Raw genomic sequence first — 18,276 nt, forward strand, 5'->3', positions numbered from 1 at the left:
CGTTTGATGCAAACGTTATACCCAAATGTTTATGATTTTGAACATTCTTAACTTTACATTCATCAAAGTACAAGGTAATGAGGTCTGATTCATCTTTTAAGGGAAAATATAACCGCTCCTGTTTTATCTGGGTTGTATTTAATTAACCAGCGTTTTGCCCAGTTACACAGCTTGCTCAGATTTAAATTTAGAGTTGATTCAACAAGTTGATTGTCTGGTGAAGAAAAGCCGAGTGCTGTATCGTCAGCAAAGTGTCTTGTTATGCAATCTTATTCATCAGCAATGTCGTTAACAAATACAATGAATAAAAAGGGACCTAACACCGACCCCTGTGGAACGCCAGCCTTCAAAATCCTTGGCTTGGTTAGAGCCCCGCTTACAAACACTGATTGAGTACGATTGCTTATGTAACTAGACAGCCATTCAAGTAAATTCCCTTTTATACCATACATTTCTTATTTGTACATAAGCACTCTATGACAGACACGATCAAATGCTTTTGACACATCGCAAAAAAACATTCAATATTTTTCTCTATTATCTAAAGATATACAAATTTGATTATACAATTCAATTAATTGATGGACAGTGGAATGGCCTTTTTGAAATTTATTGTAATGAAAGTTTCCGTTTTAGCCAATAAACTCTCCGCCCAATCGTGCTGATTTTAGCCTATGTTGTTGTAATGATTTCGATATGCATAGATAAAGTAATGTACCAGTGTATTTGCTCGACAACTTTTTCTTTTCGTCATCTATTAATCTATTTATATCACCAGGCAACTTTATTGACCAAAGTTGGTTGGTTGGTTTGTTGTTTTACGCCGCACTCAGCAAAATTCTAGCTATATGACGGCGGTCTGTAAATAATCGAGTCTGGACCAGACAATCCAGTGATTGACATCATGAACATCGGTCAAGTGGGATCGATGACATGCATCAACCAAGTCAGCGTGCCTGACCACCCGATCCCGTTAGTCGCCTTTTATGACAATCATAGTCGCCTTTTACGGCAAGCATGGGATGCTGAAGACCTATTCTACCCCGGAACTTCACGGGTCTTATTGACCAAAGGGGCTGGCTGGGTAGAGCCTAGTGGTGAAAGCTTTCGCTCGTCACGCCGAAGCTCCGGGTTCGAATCCCCTCATGGGTACAGTGTGTGAAGCCAATATTGCTGGAATAATGCTAAAGCGGTGTAAAACCATACTCACTCACTATTGAAAGTGGCAGGAGGGGGGTGGGGGGGGGGGGTGTATTGTGGCTGTGTGAATGTGTTCATGTGCCTGTGTGTTTATATTGATGAGGTTGTGTGTGAGTGTTGAAGTATTTGTGTCAAAGGTTACACCTAGGGTTAAGATCATTTTCTTTGCAACCAAGGTTCATATAGCCAATATATGTATGAATGTACGTATGTATATGTGTATGTTTTGTTGGTTGTTTCTTGTTTAACGGCGCTCTCAGCAATATTCTACCTGTATGATGGCGCTCTGTAAATAATTGAGTCTGGACCAGACAATCAAGCGATTGACATCATGATCGATCTACGCAATTGAGTTACGATGACATACATCAACCAAGTCAGCGAGCCTGATGCGTTAGTCGCATCTGGCGACAGGAAAAGTCGCCTTGCATGGGTCGCAAGCATGGGGTGCTGAAGATCTATACCTGTTCCAAGGTCTGCAAAACACAGACTCAGACACCTCGGAGACACTGGTTACCTCCAGCTGGGTTCCACAAGTTTTAAGCATACAAATATCCCTTAGACGTTCATCACGTTGTAGACGACGCCTTCCCAATCTGATCACAAATACCGCATTAAACTAAAAATGGATAACTTACGCGTTACTGTGGATAATAAAATCAACAATACTTATGATTTCACTGATGTGTCAAAATCTAGAATGCCCCCTACCCATACGCACGGGGGAATTGCATTGTCAACGTGCAATATTTCGAATGTGTTGAGGCGTTATGTTTAGGTCCTCGAAACCGATCTGTCTCTGGCAGTCAATTTTCAAAGCATTCGTCACCACTCGCCCCTTTCCGTAACCTGCAAGAAGACTCGTCCCCCTATCGATGAATGTTCATTCGTCACCACTCGCCCCTTTCCGTAACCTGCAAGAAGACTCGTCCCCCTATCGATGAATGTTCATTCGTCACCACTCGCCCCTTTCCGTAACCTGCAAGAAGACTCGTCCCCCTATCGATGAATGTTCATTCGTCACCACTCGCCCCTTTCCGTAACCTGCAAGAAGACTCGTACCCCTATCGATTAAATGTTATGTGCGAAAATACGACAAACCAATCAGAATGCGCGTATGATTTCAAGTTTTTCGTTAAAGAATCCCTCAGAAACAATTTTTGATTTAAGATATGCCTTGCATCTAAAAATATACCCAAGACACAGTTAAATGTGTTCAATCATACTGTATAATTCCGCATATCCCGATGTGCTTTAAATTGCATCTGAATTATATATAATATATGGGGAAATATATGTGAACCATTACGCAACGAGTTGACAATTGTTTTGGGTATGCCCGTTTGCGCTAAGACGGATCCCGGTCACAAAAATGGCAACGAGATAGGCACGAGTCGCACGAATGTTTTCCAAGCTGATCTGTCTGATGAAGACATTCTTAACATCTATATTTCACTATCCTCTTTCTCTTGAGAATATACGCTATATGTTGTATCCAACCGTATACTGTTGCAGTTGGTTATTACCACAAGAATAACATACATGGGTCTTAGTCTCATGTGACGAGAAATGTGACGACAATTAGCTGCACGACAGCCCAATTGCTTGGCCAGACATAGGTTAAGTAATTTAGCTGGATGGGGTCACCGACGACAAATGGGACTCCCTGTAGATCGTCAGAGATATGGTCGCAATGCGCGTCAACCGTATCCCGGTGAATATATAAACACTTTGTTGTGGACGTATCACTTGATGACGCCCTGTTGAATCTCATCTGAAATCTGAAGTAAGATTGCCCTCCCTTCTCTTCACAATGGCTAGAGCTCCTCCTTCAGATGCATGGAACATTCCTGGAGATTCGCAGGACGTCAACCACCTTACGTCATATGTTTCTGAACGGTCCAGTCATGTTACATCACATAGACACAACTAACATACAGCACACTGATATAGACCACACTGCACCTACATACACGACACTGACATACACTACAGTGCACCGACATACACGACACTAACATACACTACAGTGCACCGACATACACGACACAAACATACACTACAGTGCACCGACATACACGACACTAACATACACTACAGTGCACCGACATACACGACACTAACATACACTACAGTGCACCGACATACACGACACTAACATACACTACAGTGCACCTACATACACGACACTAACATACACTACAGTGCACCTACATAAACGACACAAACATACACTACAGTGCACCGACATACACGACACTAACATACACTATTGTGCACCTACATAAACGACACAAACATACACTACAGTGCACCGACATACACGACACTAACATACACTATTGTGCACCTACATACACGACACTAACATACACTAATGTGCACCTACATTCACGACACTAACATACACTACAGTGCACCGACATAAACGACACTAACATACACTACAGTGCACCGACATACCCGACACTAACATACACTACAGTGCACCGACATACACGACACTAACATTCACTACAGTGCACCGACATACACGACACTAACATAAACTACAGTGCAACGACATACACGACACTAGCATACACTAATTTACACCGACATACACGACACTAACATACACTACAGTGCACTGACATACATGACACTGACATACACTACAGTGCACCGACATACACGACACTAACATACACTACAGTGCACCGACATACACGACACTAACATAAACTACAGTGCACCGACATACATGACACTGACATACACTAACGTGCACCGACATACACGACACTAACATACACTACAGTGCACCGACATACACGACACTAACATAAACTACAGTGCACCGACATACATGACACTGACATACACTAACGTGCAACGACATACACGACACTAACATACACTAATTTACACCGACATACACGACACTAACATAAACTACAGTGCACCGACATACATGACACTGACATACACTAACGTGCAACGACATACACGACACTAACATACACTAATTTACACCGACATACACGACACTAACATACACTACAGTGCACCGACAAACACGACACTAACAAACAATCGTCGATATATTCGTTTTTGAGGCAACGGCCTTGGCCGACTAGACGTACAATCCGTCCACTGTCGATGGTCTGGCGCAGTAGTGGATTTAAGTTGTTGATATATTTCATTTAGATAAACCGGGATTTTCAAAAATCGAATCAATGGATAATAATAACAATAATCAATAAATTAAACATATTGACCTCAATGTAAAATCCCTAAAATCAGTGCCTGATCATTTAGTATTGGCAGCTAAAACATCTGAATCTACATGAATATCTAAATATATATCTGTGTTCAAACTCGCGTGTATTTTTCTCAGGTGCATGAACAGATTTATACATTGTAGGTTGATTATCCTTTCTTCAGAATATTGTCTCTTGAATGGTACAATGTCAGGTGTTTGTCTCTATGTCTTGACATCTCTGGTAAAATAAGCCTGTCAGTACAATAATATGAACAATGACCAGTGGAACGCATATACATTTAAGCGACAAAACACTTTCCTGAATCAAAAGAAATATCTTTTAAAAGCAGAGTCGATTGTACGATTCCGAATATAACAATAAATATTTGTTTATGAGTCACGATCAAATAGTAATGATACGACCAGTGGCACTCGTCACAAATACATGCAAAGGCAAGTCAATTGTTCACCTGCAAAACGCACAGGAATATCTGGTACGGGTGAAATAGGGAATTGCATGGGAAATCATCTTTGTCAAACGTCACTGATTTTGTCACTGTCATGCAAAAGTTATTCTGCATGGGTCATCTCCCATTTATCAGACACCCGATTTGTCAGACTGCTTAAAACAACATTTTTTATTGTTGACGGCACATCAGGTGTGTAATATATTCCCTTAAATCCGAATAGACCAGTCCTGTCGTCAACAACTGTCTGACAACTAGTACAAAAGAATAACAAAATGTATATATAAAGTTAAAGAGGTTTCATATTTTATACAGGAAGTATACTACAAAACATATACAAAATATATTATGATCATCAATCATTATGAATATATAGAATACTAAACGAGCGCCCGTGTAATACCAATTTTATGAAACGAGTGAATAGTTGTGTTACCACAACTATTCACGAGTTTCATAAAATTGGTTTTACACGGGAGCGAGTTTAGTATTTTATTTATTACTTGCCATTTATAACGTTTTTAGAATTATACTGTTGAGTGTGAATAGGCTGACACATACTCGATCCAAGGCATAATCCAATTGAGTTTAACACTATAATACTTCAAACACGTCAAAAGTTTAAACGTATGGATTTAATACCATACAACGGCCCACCTTTAGAATTCAGGCTTCCGTTCAACAAAATTATCGCAGCGTTAAGGTTATCGCAAACTCACATACCTTAACTTAGACTAACGACTGTCGTTGCGCTACAATACGATCTCCTTGTGGAGCGGGGCCTTGCACCTCAAAGTTTACAATAACGTCACAATAGCCGATGACGTAATTTGTGGAATTTTGTTGCAAGATCCTTCGGCGAAACAATGCCATGTGACGTCAGCCTAGCAACAAGGTTGCTAGGGTCATCGAGTGTGCATAAGCTCCTCTCAGTGATCTATTATCTCCACACGCAATGTCCTTGAATAAGCCAAGGGACGTTGAGAGCTTTCAATATTTGTTCTAGAAACATGTTCCGAGAATATAGTAATATTAGGTTCCACATCAATGTCAGTGTACTGTCAGTAATTCAACACACATAAAATAATGGAATTCATCACCTATGTCAGATAGGTTACAAAGTTGAATTTTCCTTTCGGTTAAAGGTATTTTTCTCCATCTCCCAGTTTCAATAGGTAGATTATGGTTACAAGTTCTAAACTTAAGTAAGACTCGCCAAACGTTTTCCTGCAGTACGTTTAAATAATATTCAAAATTTAGGCAAACATATTCTTTATGATACTAAACACTGTGCATTTCTTAAAACTTATCTCTTGCTCTTGTGCATCACTGTAGATTAATGTCATTTAATTCTTCATGGACTAAATGTTGTAGATAAGTAGGAGTTTTTAAACTTTGTGAAAATCAGAGGTAGCTGGGTCCAAGTTCGTCAAAAGTTCGTTTGATATATGTAATCCATTTATGTTTATATTTTCCAAATAGGTCGTCATTCAATAATAACTTGTATACAACATACCACATCACAAACTTCAGTGAAAACAAACATTTTTACAATTTAACTAAGCCGTTTAAACTTCAAAGAGACTGCAAGTGTCTGGGTCATATCATTATACGTAAAGGGGTGTGGCAGCTTAAACATATACCACTGTGTGACAACTGGGTGTCTGACAAATGGGAGGACCCCTCTGTATGAACTAGAAGCTGTCTATCAACAGATTTTTGTTTGTTTGTTGTTTAACACCGCACTCAGCAATATTCTATCTATACAACGGCGGTCTGTAAATACTCGAGTCTGGACCAGACAATCCAGTGATCGATCCACGCAATTGGGATCGACATCAGAGTGAGCATCACGACACAATTGACAGATTAGGGAGGGAGATCGCAAGATAGATACACTATATAGTTGAAGATTGTTGACGTCATTCGAAAATTGTGGTTTTCTAAGACGGCAGTCTTGATCAGTGCATTTGTCTATAGGGGAGCTCAAAAGAATTCAGAAATAATGGGTAAAAATGAAATTATTACCCCCGAATGTGTGTCATACTGATTTTACGAAACTCGTGTAAGAATTCGTGTGTTACTCTCGCTCTCGCACGGGAAATACATGAATTCTGACACCCGTGTCGTAAATTCAATGACACATACGCTCGTGGAATAATCTCTATGAATAATATGTTAAAACGTTTGGTGCATTATCACGAAAAATTATTTTTCATCATAAATACAATTCGAATGTAGGAGACATAGAACTTGATAAGTACCTTTATATCCAGTATAATTAACTATAATATAAACAAGGAGCAAAGGAAATTATACATCTCCGTTGATTTTATTATATGTTTATTTTTTAATAGAAAATATTTTAAGCTATATTATATCAAAAAAGTTGAACAGTACTGGCGCAGTCACCACTCAAAAATGGCTTCTACATGGTTCTATTTTTTTTAATATATTTGATTTAAAACTTTTACAAATTAAAAATAATATTCTCATAATACACAACTGCTGATTTATCTCAGACACCTTACCTTTGAAAATAATTAATTTTGCTCTTGTTGTTTTTCGGCACAAATTTAGAACATGTCAGCGAGCTTTAGCACCCGATCCCACTTAGGACAAGCATCGTCGCCTCTTGTGACAAGCGTCGTCACCTATTACGGCAAGCATGGGTTGCTAAAGACAAATTCTACCCCGAGGCCTTCACGGGGCAGAAAACCATGTAAAAAATAACTTGTGTAAACATATAATATAAAGGTTGTGTGTATCCGTGTGTCAGGTACTTCAATGAATACGTCCTCGCTGGGACGCCTCGTGTTGTGTGCACTGAATGCAGTACAGATCAAGGTGTCTGATAAGGTTGACATAGTCGTAAATATAGCTAGCTTATTACTTTTTCATTCTTGTTTGAAATGCTACGTGGAAATGCATCAACAATCCGAAACATCTTCTACCGGGGACGCTGTGACATTCTATATGACATTTTATATAAGATGTTATTACCCATAGGGTTAGAAATAACCGATTTCATGAACATCGTATGTGCATTCGTACAAATATCCCTTCACGGGAACCAGTGTGTTGTTTACGTCATCTGGACGGCATTGTTGATGTCATTCCAATCTAATTGTGACGTAAGGCCGAAATGACGTATCACTAGAAACGACGTCATTCGAAAATTGTAGTTTTCGGCAGTCGTAATTAGTGCATGTTTCTAAAGGCGAGCTCAAAAGGATTAAGAAATAATGGGTAAAAAAGAAAATATTACACTCGCATGTGTGTCATACTGGATTTACGAAACTGGTGTAAGAATTCATGTATTACTCTCGCTCTCGGGAAATACGAGAATTCTGACACTCGTAAAATCAGTATGACACACATGCTCGTTTAATAATCTCTATTTATTACATTTTAAGGACAGGTCTGAATCTAAGTACGAAAATATTTTTCAAAACTTAGGCGGCCTTATTTTATATTATATTATTATATAACTATAGTTTATGCTGTTAGCATAATTAAACTCTCTACGTTTAATTGAACTTCTGAAGGAAAGCAATTTTTATAAAAATTATTTTAATAGTAGATATGTTGCCCATGTCTTGTGCCTTAAGAAAATGAATACATTAAATGATGTTCACTTTGCAAACAACGTTTGCAGCGAATTTCATAACAAAATTCATTTTGAATGGAAGTAGATTCCGTTTGATGGGGACATTAACGGTCACACAAGAGAACTTGAGGGTGTTTTACTGGGAGAGTATAATCGAAATGTAAAATTCATTCAGCATAAGTTTTCTAAAGTGATTATAGTTTCACGGCGATGTTTCACGTTGTTCCAATAATATCAAGACGTGACGAACAAACGCTTCAACCACTGGAGTATCCCACCAACCAACCATGCTGCCACTGGTAATTACGCCCCCGGGTCATTACTGTCACGCCTTCCATGCATTAAAATGAGGAAGAGGCTAGCAGGCGCTCACCCGACGGTTCTACAGACCAAGTTAATCCTTTAGTGAGTAAGTGAGTGATGTTTTAGCCGCTGTTAGCAATATTTCAGCAATATCACGACAGGGGACAACATAAACATTCTGCCATTGAGGGAAATTGAACCCAGGCTTTCGGTGTAACGCGTGAACGCTTAACCACAGAGCGTTCCTCTTATGACTTTTAACACGGGGGGTTATACAATACAAGTGAGGTGAAATGGGGTTTACGTCGCGTCCAATATTATAGCACTTATATAGTGATGTGTGTGTGTGTGTGTGTGTGTGTGTGTGTGTGTGTGTGTGTGTGTGTGTGTGTGTGTGTGTGTGTGTGTGTGTGTGTGTGTGTGTGTGTGTGTGTGTGTGGCTGCTTGTACTAGTCCCGACTGAGACCGATTTGATAGTGCTATCCCACTGAGATACCATGCCGCCGTTTAACATAGATACCCCACTCAGACACAGTATACTGACACTGAACCGGCCATTCCTTGTTTTAGCCCCTTAATGCCGAGCGCCAGACAGGGTAACAACAAGTACCATCTTGTAAATTTACTGTTTTTCAACGCAGAATAAAATCTCGGACAATACTTAGAAGTGTCTTTTTTTAAACCGGTTTCATATTTGCAGTTGAGTTTACGCCATCAAAAAGGAAATTTAATATTCTCCACCTCTGAGTAATTTTATAGCCAGAGGTAGATCCAGTGCCGCGTGAGCGCAATTCTCGCACAACCTTCACTTTTCCGATCTTAGGAAAATGTGCGTCAGAAAAAAAACTCGGCATCCAGAGGGTTAATGTCGAGCGCCAGGCACTGGTAAAACATTCGTCTTTTGGTATGACGCGGTCGGAGATCGAACCCCGGACTCCCGCAGCGGTCTTGTCTCAATCACGGATTTAAAGCCAATACGTGTGCTAAACGATTCTTTAAATCATGATAGTCGGATAATCTAGACCGTGTGCGTGCGTACGTGTGTGCGTGTGTGTGTGCGCGCGCTGGGGGGGGGGGGGGGGGGGGGGTATCACTTTTGTATTGACAAACTAAGGATTATAATTTGTAAGCATCTGGGATTCGAACTCGCAAACATGGGATATTCAGACAGAGAAAATGTGTTATCCTCAAGCGGCATTTTGCGGTAGGAACAACTGCACACTCGGTGGGCGGAGCTTATACGGGGTATCTGACAAGTCAATGTGACGTCATGATAATACACAAATTTCATTGGTTAATGCGTGAACGGGTGACGACATGTAAACACCCACCCACGTGGGCCGTTTGACAACAAGGATGTAAGTTTTGAAGGCAATTAATATCCATCAAACAATTCCAAGACGCTTCAACAAACGCGTAGGGCTTTGGTTTCAAAACCTACCTGCCATGTCGTCTTCACAATTTCCTTAAAATGTTACTGAGGAATGTCTACGATTTATATGTTCATTCCACTCCAACGCACACAAATTAGTCCTGCGCTTGTATTCGAAATACGTTGTGTCCACACTCCGTCGCAGTGGTGACTCAGCATAACGCCACTGCAACAGGCTAATTTGCATATCACGTGACCGGACTTTTCTCTTGTTTGTAAACAAACGCGCTTTTTCAGAAATCAGTATAGAACGGACTTATGCAAGTATTTGGGGTCGCTTAACATATTGTTTTGCATAATTATATAGATATGCTACTACCACTGCGACAGTGAATTTCATGACAATATATATTTATACATCAAAGTGACCGTATCGCTAGCTCTCCGTTGGGCTTCGATGATAGCACGTGGAGCCGTACAACCATTGTAAACAAAGGATAACTACACAAAAACAAGTAGATTTTCACGTATTAGGATACTTTCTTAATGAACCGTAACCATTTTTTGACATTTGTTTATGAAAATGTGTAGACTTGTCAAACATGAAACGGATGAAAAGCATATTCAATATCTTGAATGAACTGTGAAAGATGTGACGAATCGTCACATGGCGCTGGCCTGTGGCAGAGGTACTATGCTGGCTGGCTGCCCGCCGCATGGAACTCTGGGTAGGAGAGTGCGTTGTGTCGTGATGAATAAGAGCAGTGTTATTAAAACATTCAACATAATTATAAATAGCATTTCTCAATATATCCACGGCAATAGGTGATTTCAACAGTGTGTTTTTCAGTCGTGTTTGTCTTGCCCACATCTTGAATCTGGATGACAATGATCGTGGAAACTCTGGTAATGGTCAAAAATATTTTCATGCGATGAAAGTAGGTTTTTGTCGTTTCCGTCACATGTTTTCATTGCCCAGTAGCAATGTGTTTTGGTAGAGGCACACCCGTGTCGAATTCACTGCGTGAAACTTTGCGGGTCCCCGTGACCAAAATTTAAATTCCCTGTTGATTTCTTTGTGATATGCCAAGTATCATTTGCATGAGGCCATCCCTAGTTTTATGTGTTTCTCATCTCCAGCCTCAACCAACAAGAGAGCAGGAGGATGAAATAAAATATATGATTTTTTAAATTTAAAAAAATCTTACAAGTTTATGACATTTTCTTAAAGTTTAAGACAGTACTTAATTGTTTGATAGGCATTACTTAGAAGTTGACGGATGACAAAGTAGACACAATTTGTGGATAACAACTTCTTTAATACTGTAAAACGGGACGTTTCGGTATAGATGTCACTTGGTACTAGTCTATGAATTAATTTACGACGGAGATCAAGACGCTTTGCTTTATGACTGTGCGGTGGTAGTAGTAATTGCTTTAACAGATCGGTGCACACTTTTCCACAGCGGCAGAAAAAATTGAGACGCGCAAAACTTTATATTATTTCACGTCGGAATGGAGATAAAAACAAACAACCGGACTACCTTACATACTTCGAAACAATATTCAGATAAATATTATTTGTTCACACTACTAATTCTGTCATATGGGTGAACATGGATTTCAGCATTATTTAAATCAAGATTATTTATGTCGCTTTTGACACGGATCACACGTTTTGTACGCCTTTTTCCGAACACGCCTAGCAACCAAGCCCCGAGCGCGTATCAAAATTGTATTACTGCTTATGTCAACTGTCAAGTACTTTGCAAGTTCGCTTGTCTTCATATGAGCAACGAACCATTTTCGTGTGACGTATAATTTGACAGAAAAACTGTTCGAGATGATCAGGGGAGCATATGGTAATTTCGATTCTGACATTGATGACTTTATTGTGGAGATGACATCATTCCGACCGTCAACTCGAATCAACAGGATGACGCCTCTCTTTTCGCCCTTGCGACAGAAACTCTGACAAATTCAGTGCCGATTCTTGAGCAATCGTGGTTAGGAAATGGTAGCCAACCAAGTTCCAGAAATTTGTCGATTCGAAAACAGCCATTCAAATACTTCTGGACTGAGCTGAATAGAAGAAGTCCTTGGAGAGATCGTAGATGCTTGGACATGAAGATATGGATATTAAAAGAAGGAGTGAGTGAATGAGCAATATCACGGCGGGGGACATCAGAAATGGGCTTCACACATTGTACCCATGTCAGGAATCGAACCCGGGTCTTCGGCGTGACGAGTGAACGCTTTAACCACTAGGCTACCCGACTTAAACGAAGGAGAAGAGGAAACAATTGTTGTGAACAAAACGGAAAATGATGCCAGACTGTGTTTTCAACTTTGTGCACGACATGTATCCAAATCCACCGAACAAATAATACATGGGACACACGTGGATCAAATGATCAAACTCAGTTTTGTGCGTGAAAATTATGTCAAAGAAAAGGAAATCCATAATTAAAAGTACTGTATTATCAAGATAGGCCTAATCTAGGTCAAAACATCTACGTTTATGTCGTTACTTATTTATCCGTTGGTTTTGTGCATTGTCATGTTGATACACGTGAAATATTCATATACTGTAGTCAAGTTAAGAAATATTGGCGCAACCGCTGGTGTTTCAAACTAGGCCTCTTCCAAAACACTAGTTGAAAAATCTGTCTAATAGTTGAAGTTTTAAAAATCTTATCTGATTATTGTGTGGTATAATCCGAAACTAAACAAATAGGTTACCTGTCATTTTCGGATTTTTGAACTTCAGAATCTTGGTGCTAATACTTATGTAACCAACGTCAATTTCGTATTTATGCATCGTTGCTGTTACATTTACCGAAACTGCTGATGTGCTGTTGTTCCCTGGTAAATATATACACCACAATACACTTTGAACACAAATGCATCTAATGTGTCACATGCTAAAATGGCCATGTGCTTTCCTATTTATAGCGCAACCCTAAATAAGGTCCGCCCACTGTGATTGAGGCAGACGCTCAAACACGACCGATTAGATTTTTTTAAGATAAAACAAGTGAAAATTCATTGACTTATATCTAGATATGGGGCCATATGTGCTATCCAAGGTTTGTCGTTCAAGTTGATACGGTCTTTGGTGATCGTCGTTACGCACGGTTATCAAAAAAAACTCTCGACTCTCTGCCTTTGTCCTCTCTTTGTGACGGAGGGACACATTAGGGAATAAAGTACAACGTCACGCCAAAGAGCGCTATCGGGACACTGTGACCAGAAGACGCTGCAGCCCAGAACGACCTGGGTCATGTGAGTTTAGTGGCCGAGTTATCAACAACCCTGACAGTTCAGTTTATTTCTCTGAAAAACCACCAACGGTGGTACAAGAGTATATATATATATACAACATATAATATACAATGCAGATCAAGATGGTAACAAGCCTAAAATAAATAGAAATTAAGCAAATAAAGTAATAAAAATAATCATCATCATCATCATCATCATCATCAAAAGAAATAAAATTAGACACCTTAACGCAATAATGAGTTCAAATTTATGATGAATCTGGACAGATGTTTCAAAGTGGATATATTTTTAGGTGATAACGTTTTACGCAATTTACACATATTTGGCCAGATATAACAATTCTGTGGGATGTAGAGAAGTCGTTGTTGGAGAAGTGCTTCACACCTAAAAAGATAGTGAAATTCGTCTCCAACAGCAGATGAATTGCATAGTGTACAGACACGGTCTTCTCTCAGTAACCCTCTCCATCGGCCGGTTTCAATGGGCAAATGATGATTAGATGTGAGAAATTGTAAAATTGGCAAGTAGATAGTTTTGGGAAGTAATAGAAATTTTTCGAATTTTGGTAATTCTTTTAAATGTTGGTAGTATAAACCTTTTGAACTTGATAAAATAGATTCTCGCCACTGTTGAATAAATTGGTCTTTAAGAGTTCTCTCGACCTTTGAAACCAGCCATGAAGTAGAGCAAATAGACGGGTTTATGAATATTTCTGACAGTCCGACATCATTTAGTATTTTTTTTACTGTAGCTATCCACTTAAACGATTTTGCGTTTGCATCATAGTCTTTTATCAAATAGTTATATAAAATATTAGATAACTTTGTGGGTCCGTTATAATTCGTTAGTTTATGCCAGAAGGAAATCATCCGTTTAAATACTTTAATTTTGAGGGGTTCCCTGCCAAGTTCCCCATAAACCATAAAATTAGGTGTTGAATTCCTCAGACCAGTTACTATTTTTAAAAATTTCAATTGCATTTTCTCTATCATTTCTAAATTTTCAAAACCCCATATTTCGGAGCAGTACAAAAGGATTGGCACTACCATCACGTCAAACGCCTTCAATAAACAATCTAATGGTAGGTTAACATTTCGTGCTCTTTTTATTAGGCAGTACATTGCTTTTGTCGCGTTTGCTCTTAGTGATTTCATACAAAACACAAGTTGTCTATTTCTGTGAAGATTTATACCTAAATATGTATAATTATCAACAATCTCCAGTATCTTTCCCCCAAAATAAAATATTGATTTGGTTGATTTGGCTGGACCCCCTCCAAAGATTATTATTTTTGTTTTTGAAATATTTACGTTTAGCTTCCATTGTAAGCAATATTGGTTAAAGGAATCTAACGATTTTTGCAATCCAGATTGGGCATCGCAAAATATGACTGTATCGTCTGCATAGAGTAATACTAAAATATGGTATCGTCGTGATTGTCGTTACGCACGGTTATCAAAAAGCTCTCTCGACTCTCTGCCTTTGTCCTCTCTTTGTGACGGAGGGATACATTAGGGAATAAAGTACAACGTCACGCCAAAGAGCGCTATCGGGACACTGTGACCAGAAGACGCTGCAGCCCAGAACGACCTGGGTCATGTGAGTTTAGTGGCCGAGTTATCAACAACCCTGACAGCGCAACAATGTGCTGAGGAAAGGGCGTCGTCAGTAAATCCTGTATCATCACAAAAGGTTAATTAGGAGAGATGTGTTACACAACGGCTTATGCCAGGATTAAGTAAATTACAAGCGTCGAACTGCATTGTGTGTGATCCGTAGTCAACCAATTTTTTGTGTTGGAGTATCTCACACCACATCGCTCGTGGGCATGATGTTAGCAAGAATGATTAGGCGTATTCTCCTTCAAATGTGATGCACTTTTAGCCAAACGTTTTCGGTGCTAGATACCGCCCGGTAAATTATAAAGTACGCTGAAGCTCTGCCCAATGCCACAAGACTGGCAAGCACAATCTCTCGGATGAAACTCGAAACATTCGAGCGTCGCGGATCGCAGTCCACCCTACTACCACCAGATCCCACTATTACTACCCCACCCACCCTACTACCACCAGATCTCACTATTACTACCCCACCCACCCTACTACCACCAGATTCCCACTATTACTACCCCACCACCCTACTACCACCAGATCCCACTATTACTACCACACCCACCTTACTACCACCAGATCCCACTATTACTACCACACCCACCCTAATACCACCAGATCCCACTATTAATACCCTACCACCCTACTACCACCAGATCCCACTATTAATACCACACCACCCTACTACCACCAGATCCCACTATTAATACCCCACCACCCTACCACCAGATCCCACTATTACTACCACACCCACCCTAGTACCACCAGATCCCACTATTAATACCCCACCACCCTACCACCAGATCCCACTATTAATACCCCACCACCCTAGTACCACCAGATCCCACTATTAATACCCCACCACCCTACCACCAGATCCCACTATAAATACCCCACCACCCTAGTACCACCAGATCCCACTATTAATACCACACCACCCTACTACCACCAGATCACACTATTAATACCCCACCACCCTACTACCACCAGATCCCACTATTAATACCACACCACCCTACCACCAGATCCCACTATTAATAACCCACCACCCTAGTACCACCAGATCCCACTATTAATACCCCACCATCCTAGTACCACCAGAACCCACTATTAATACCCCACCACCCTACTACCACCAGATCCCACTATTACTACCCACCCACCCTACTACCACCAGATTCCCACTATTACTACCCCACCCACCCTACTACCACCAGATCCCACTATTAATACCCCACCACCCTAGTACCACCAGATCCCACTATTAATACCCACCACCCTACTACCACCAGATCCCACTTTTACTACCCCACCACCCTACTACCACCAGATCCCACTATTACTACCCCACCCACCTTACTACCACCAGATCCCACTATTAATACCCCACCACCCTACTACCACCAGATCCCACTTTTACTACCCCACCACCCTACTACCACCAGATCCCACTATTACTACCACACCCACCCTACTACCACCAGATCCCACTATTACTACCACACCCACCCTAATACCACCAGATCCCACTATTAATACCCTACCACCCTACTACCACCAGATCCCACTATTAATACCACACCACCCTACTACCACCACATCCCACTTCTAATACCACACCAACCCTAGTACCACCAGATCCCACTATTAATACCACACCAGCCTAGTACCACCCTAGCATTATCCACATATGACACAACTTATTAGTGAATATCTCACAAAATACAACTACACAACAAATTGGTTAACTATATTCACATACACTGTACTGAGTGAAAACTTTTAAAATATATACCAATGAGTGAATGAATTTAGTACGACTTGGGCTATGAAAAGAATTACACATAAGAAACAGTATTTCACTGTGGTGAATGCCCAGTTTAATATAGAGTTTATTACCAAATCTATGACGGTTAAGCATTTGGTCCGGATACAAGTTCATGATTAAGAACTGATGTAACAGTTCCATTCATTGGAAATGTTCCCAAGGATACGGTGGCCCATAAGGGACATGATTTATCACATATTTGTGTGACAAATTGTTAATTTGCAAAAGGTTATGATAAAAGTAAGTGAAATATCAAAATATTGAAAAACAGACTCCATGTCCCTTATGGGCCACAGTACAAGGACGATGCCCGACCACCATTAACACCAAAGATGACTTTGTCATGAAGCACAATAATATGTCACTGAGCAGAGGGTCCACAACAACCAATCTTCTCGGTGGACGGCATCTAAATGTGTACAAATTCATTGAGATACTGCAGGTTAAGCAGGATGATACTGCGATCACAATCCAGCTAGTGTGATGCCAACCAAAAAGAAGTTTCGAAACCTGGACCATGCCTATGACAGGGAGAAGAGACAACCTCTCGCCGACCAGACACAAGGTAAAGATTATCCCAATGTTGTTCCTTTTAGCTGGACTGTGAATGATGTCAATCTAAGATGTGAAGTGAAAACGTATCTATTGTGTATTTTTGAGTTGCAAATCGTTATCTATGTGTTACAAGCATCCGCCGGTCCCGAATAGTGTATGATATGACCCCCAGCTTAAACAAACATGACAGGGATTATTCCTTGGCCAGCTGCTGGACAAGTATGAAGTCATACCCAACAGTCGGTTTGTAATTAAATACTAGTTACAGATTGTTGATTGTGCTTGTAATTATTCACAATATCAACATCAAAAGTGGCGTTTCAAACATTCAACAATTTATACAATATTGTTATTTTTGTATGATTAACAGAGACAGCACAAATAGCATATGTATAACTGCTAAGAATCACACTTCGGCCAATGAACACCTTTGTCGCCCATCATTACACCGCAGATAAAATCAGTGACCTGAAATGTGGTATTAATATTGATAACTTGAACATTTCACTATTTCTGTATGCTGATGATATTGTGCTCATAGCTCCGGATGAATATAACATGCAGAAGCTTCTTAATGGTCTCGCTGACTGGTCTAAACATTGGAAACTTGGAGTAAACAAAGATAAAACAAAGATTATGCATTGCAGACCTATATCTATCCCTATGGGAACTTACCAGTTTACTTGTGGTGAAATCAATATTGATTACTGTATGGAATACAGGTATCTTGGCATGTGGCTGAATGAGCATTGTAATTACAAAAAAAACTGTGACTGAAATTTGTAAATCAGCAAATAGAGCC

General features: G+C 40.0%; 2 protein-coding genes and 1 long non-coding RNA gene across 3 annotated transcripts in view; 2 read left to right on the plus strand and 1 right to left on the minus strand.

Moving 5' to 3' along the window:
- LOC124133735 (thyrotroph embryonic factor-like) overlaps nucleotides 1-10,393 on the minus strand; it is a 97,484-nt gene extending 87,091 nt beyond the window's left edge. Inside the window, exon 1 of the mRNA XM_046498246.2 lies at nucleotides 10,266-10,393. Within this exon, the coding sequence (XP_046354202.2) occupies nucleotides 10,266-10,272 (7 nt within the window). The 5' untranslated portion in view covers nucleotides 10,273-10,393. The remainder of the gene's footprint in view (nucleotides 1-10,265) is intronic.
- LOC124128980 (protein kibra-like) overlaps nucleotides 1-18,276 on the plus strand; it is a 250,613-nt gene that overhangs the window by 119,854 nt on the left and 112,483 nt on the right. The window lies entirely within an intron of this gene.
- The window catches only part of LOC125376073, an 81,037-nt gene continuing 79,734 nt past the window's right edge, over nucleotides 16,974-18,276 (plus strand). Inside the window, exon 1 of the long non-coding RNA XR_007218976.1 lies at nucleotides 16,974-17,484. This is a non-coding gene — a long non-coding RNA (uncharacterized LOC125376073). The remainder of the gene's footprint in view (nucleotides 17,485-18,276) is intronic.

This window comes from Haliotis rufescens, unplaced genomic scaffold (assembly GCF_023055435.1).
Source record: "Haliotis rufescens isolate VD_foot unplaced genomic scaffold, xgHalRufe1.0.p SCAF_7, whole genome shotgun sequence".
Lineage (NCBI taxonomy): Eukaryota > Metazoa > Mollusca > Gastropoda > Lepetellida > Haliotidae > Haliotis > Haliotis rufescens.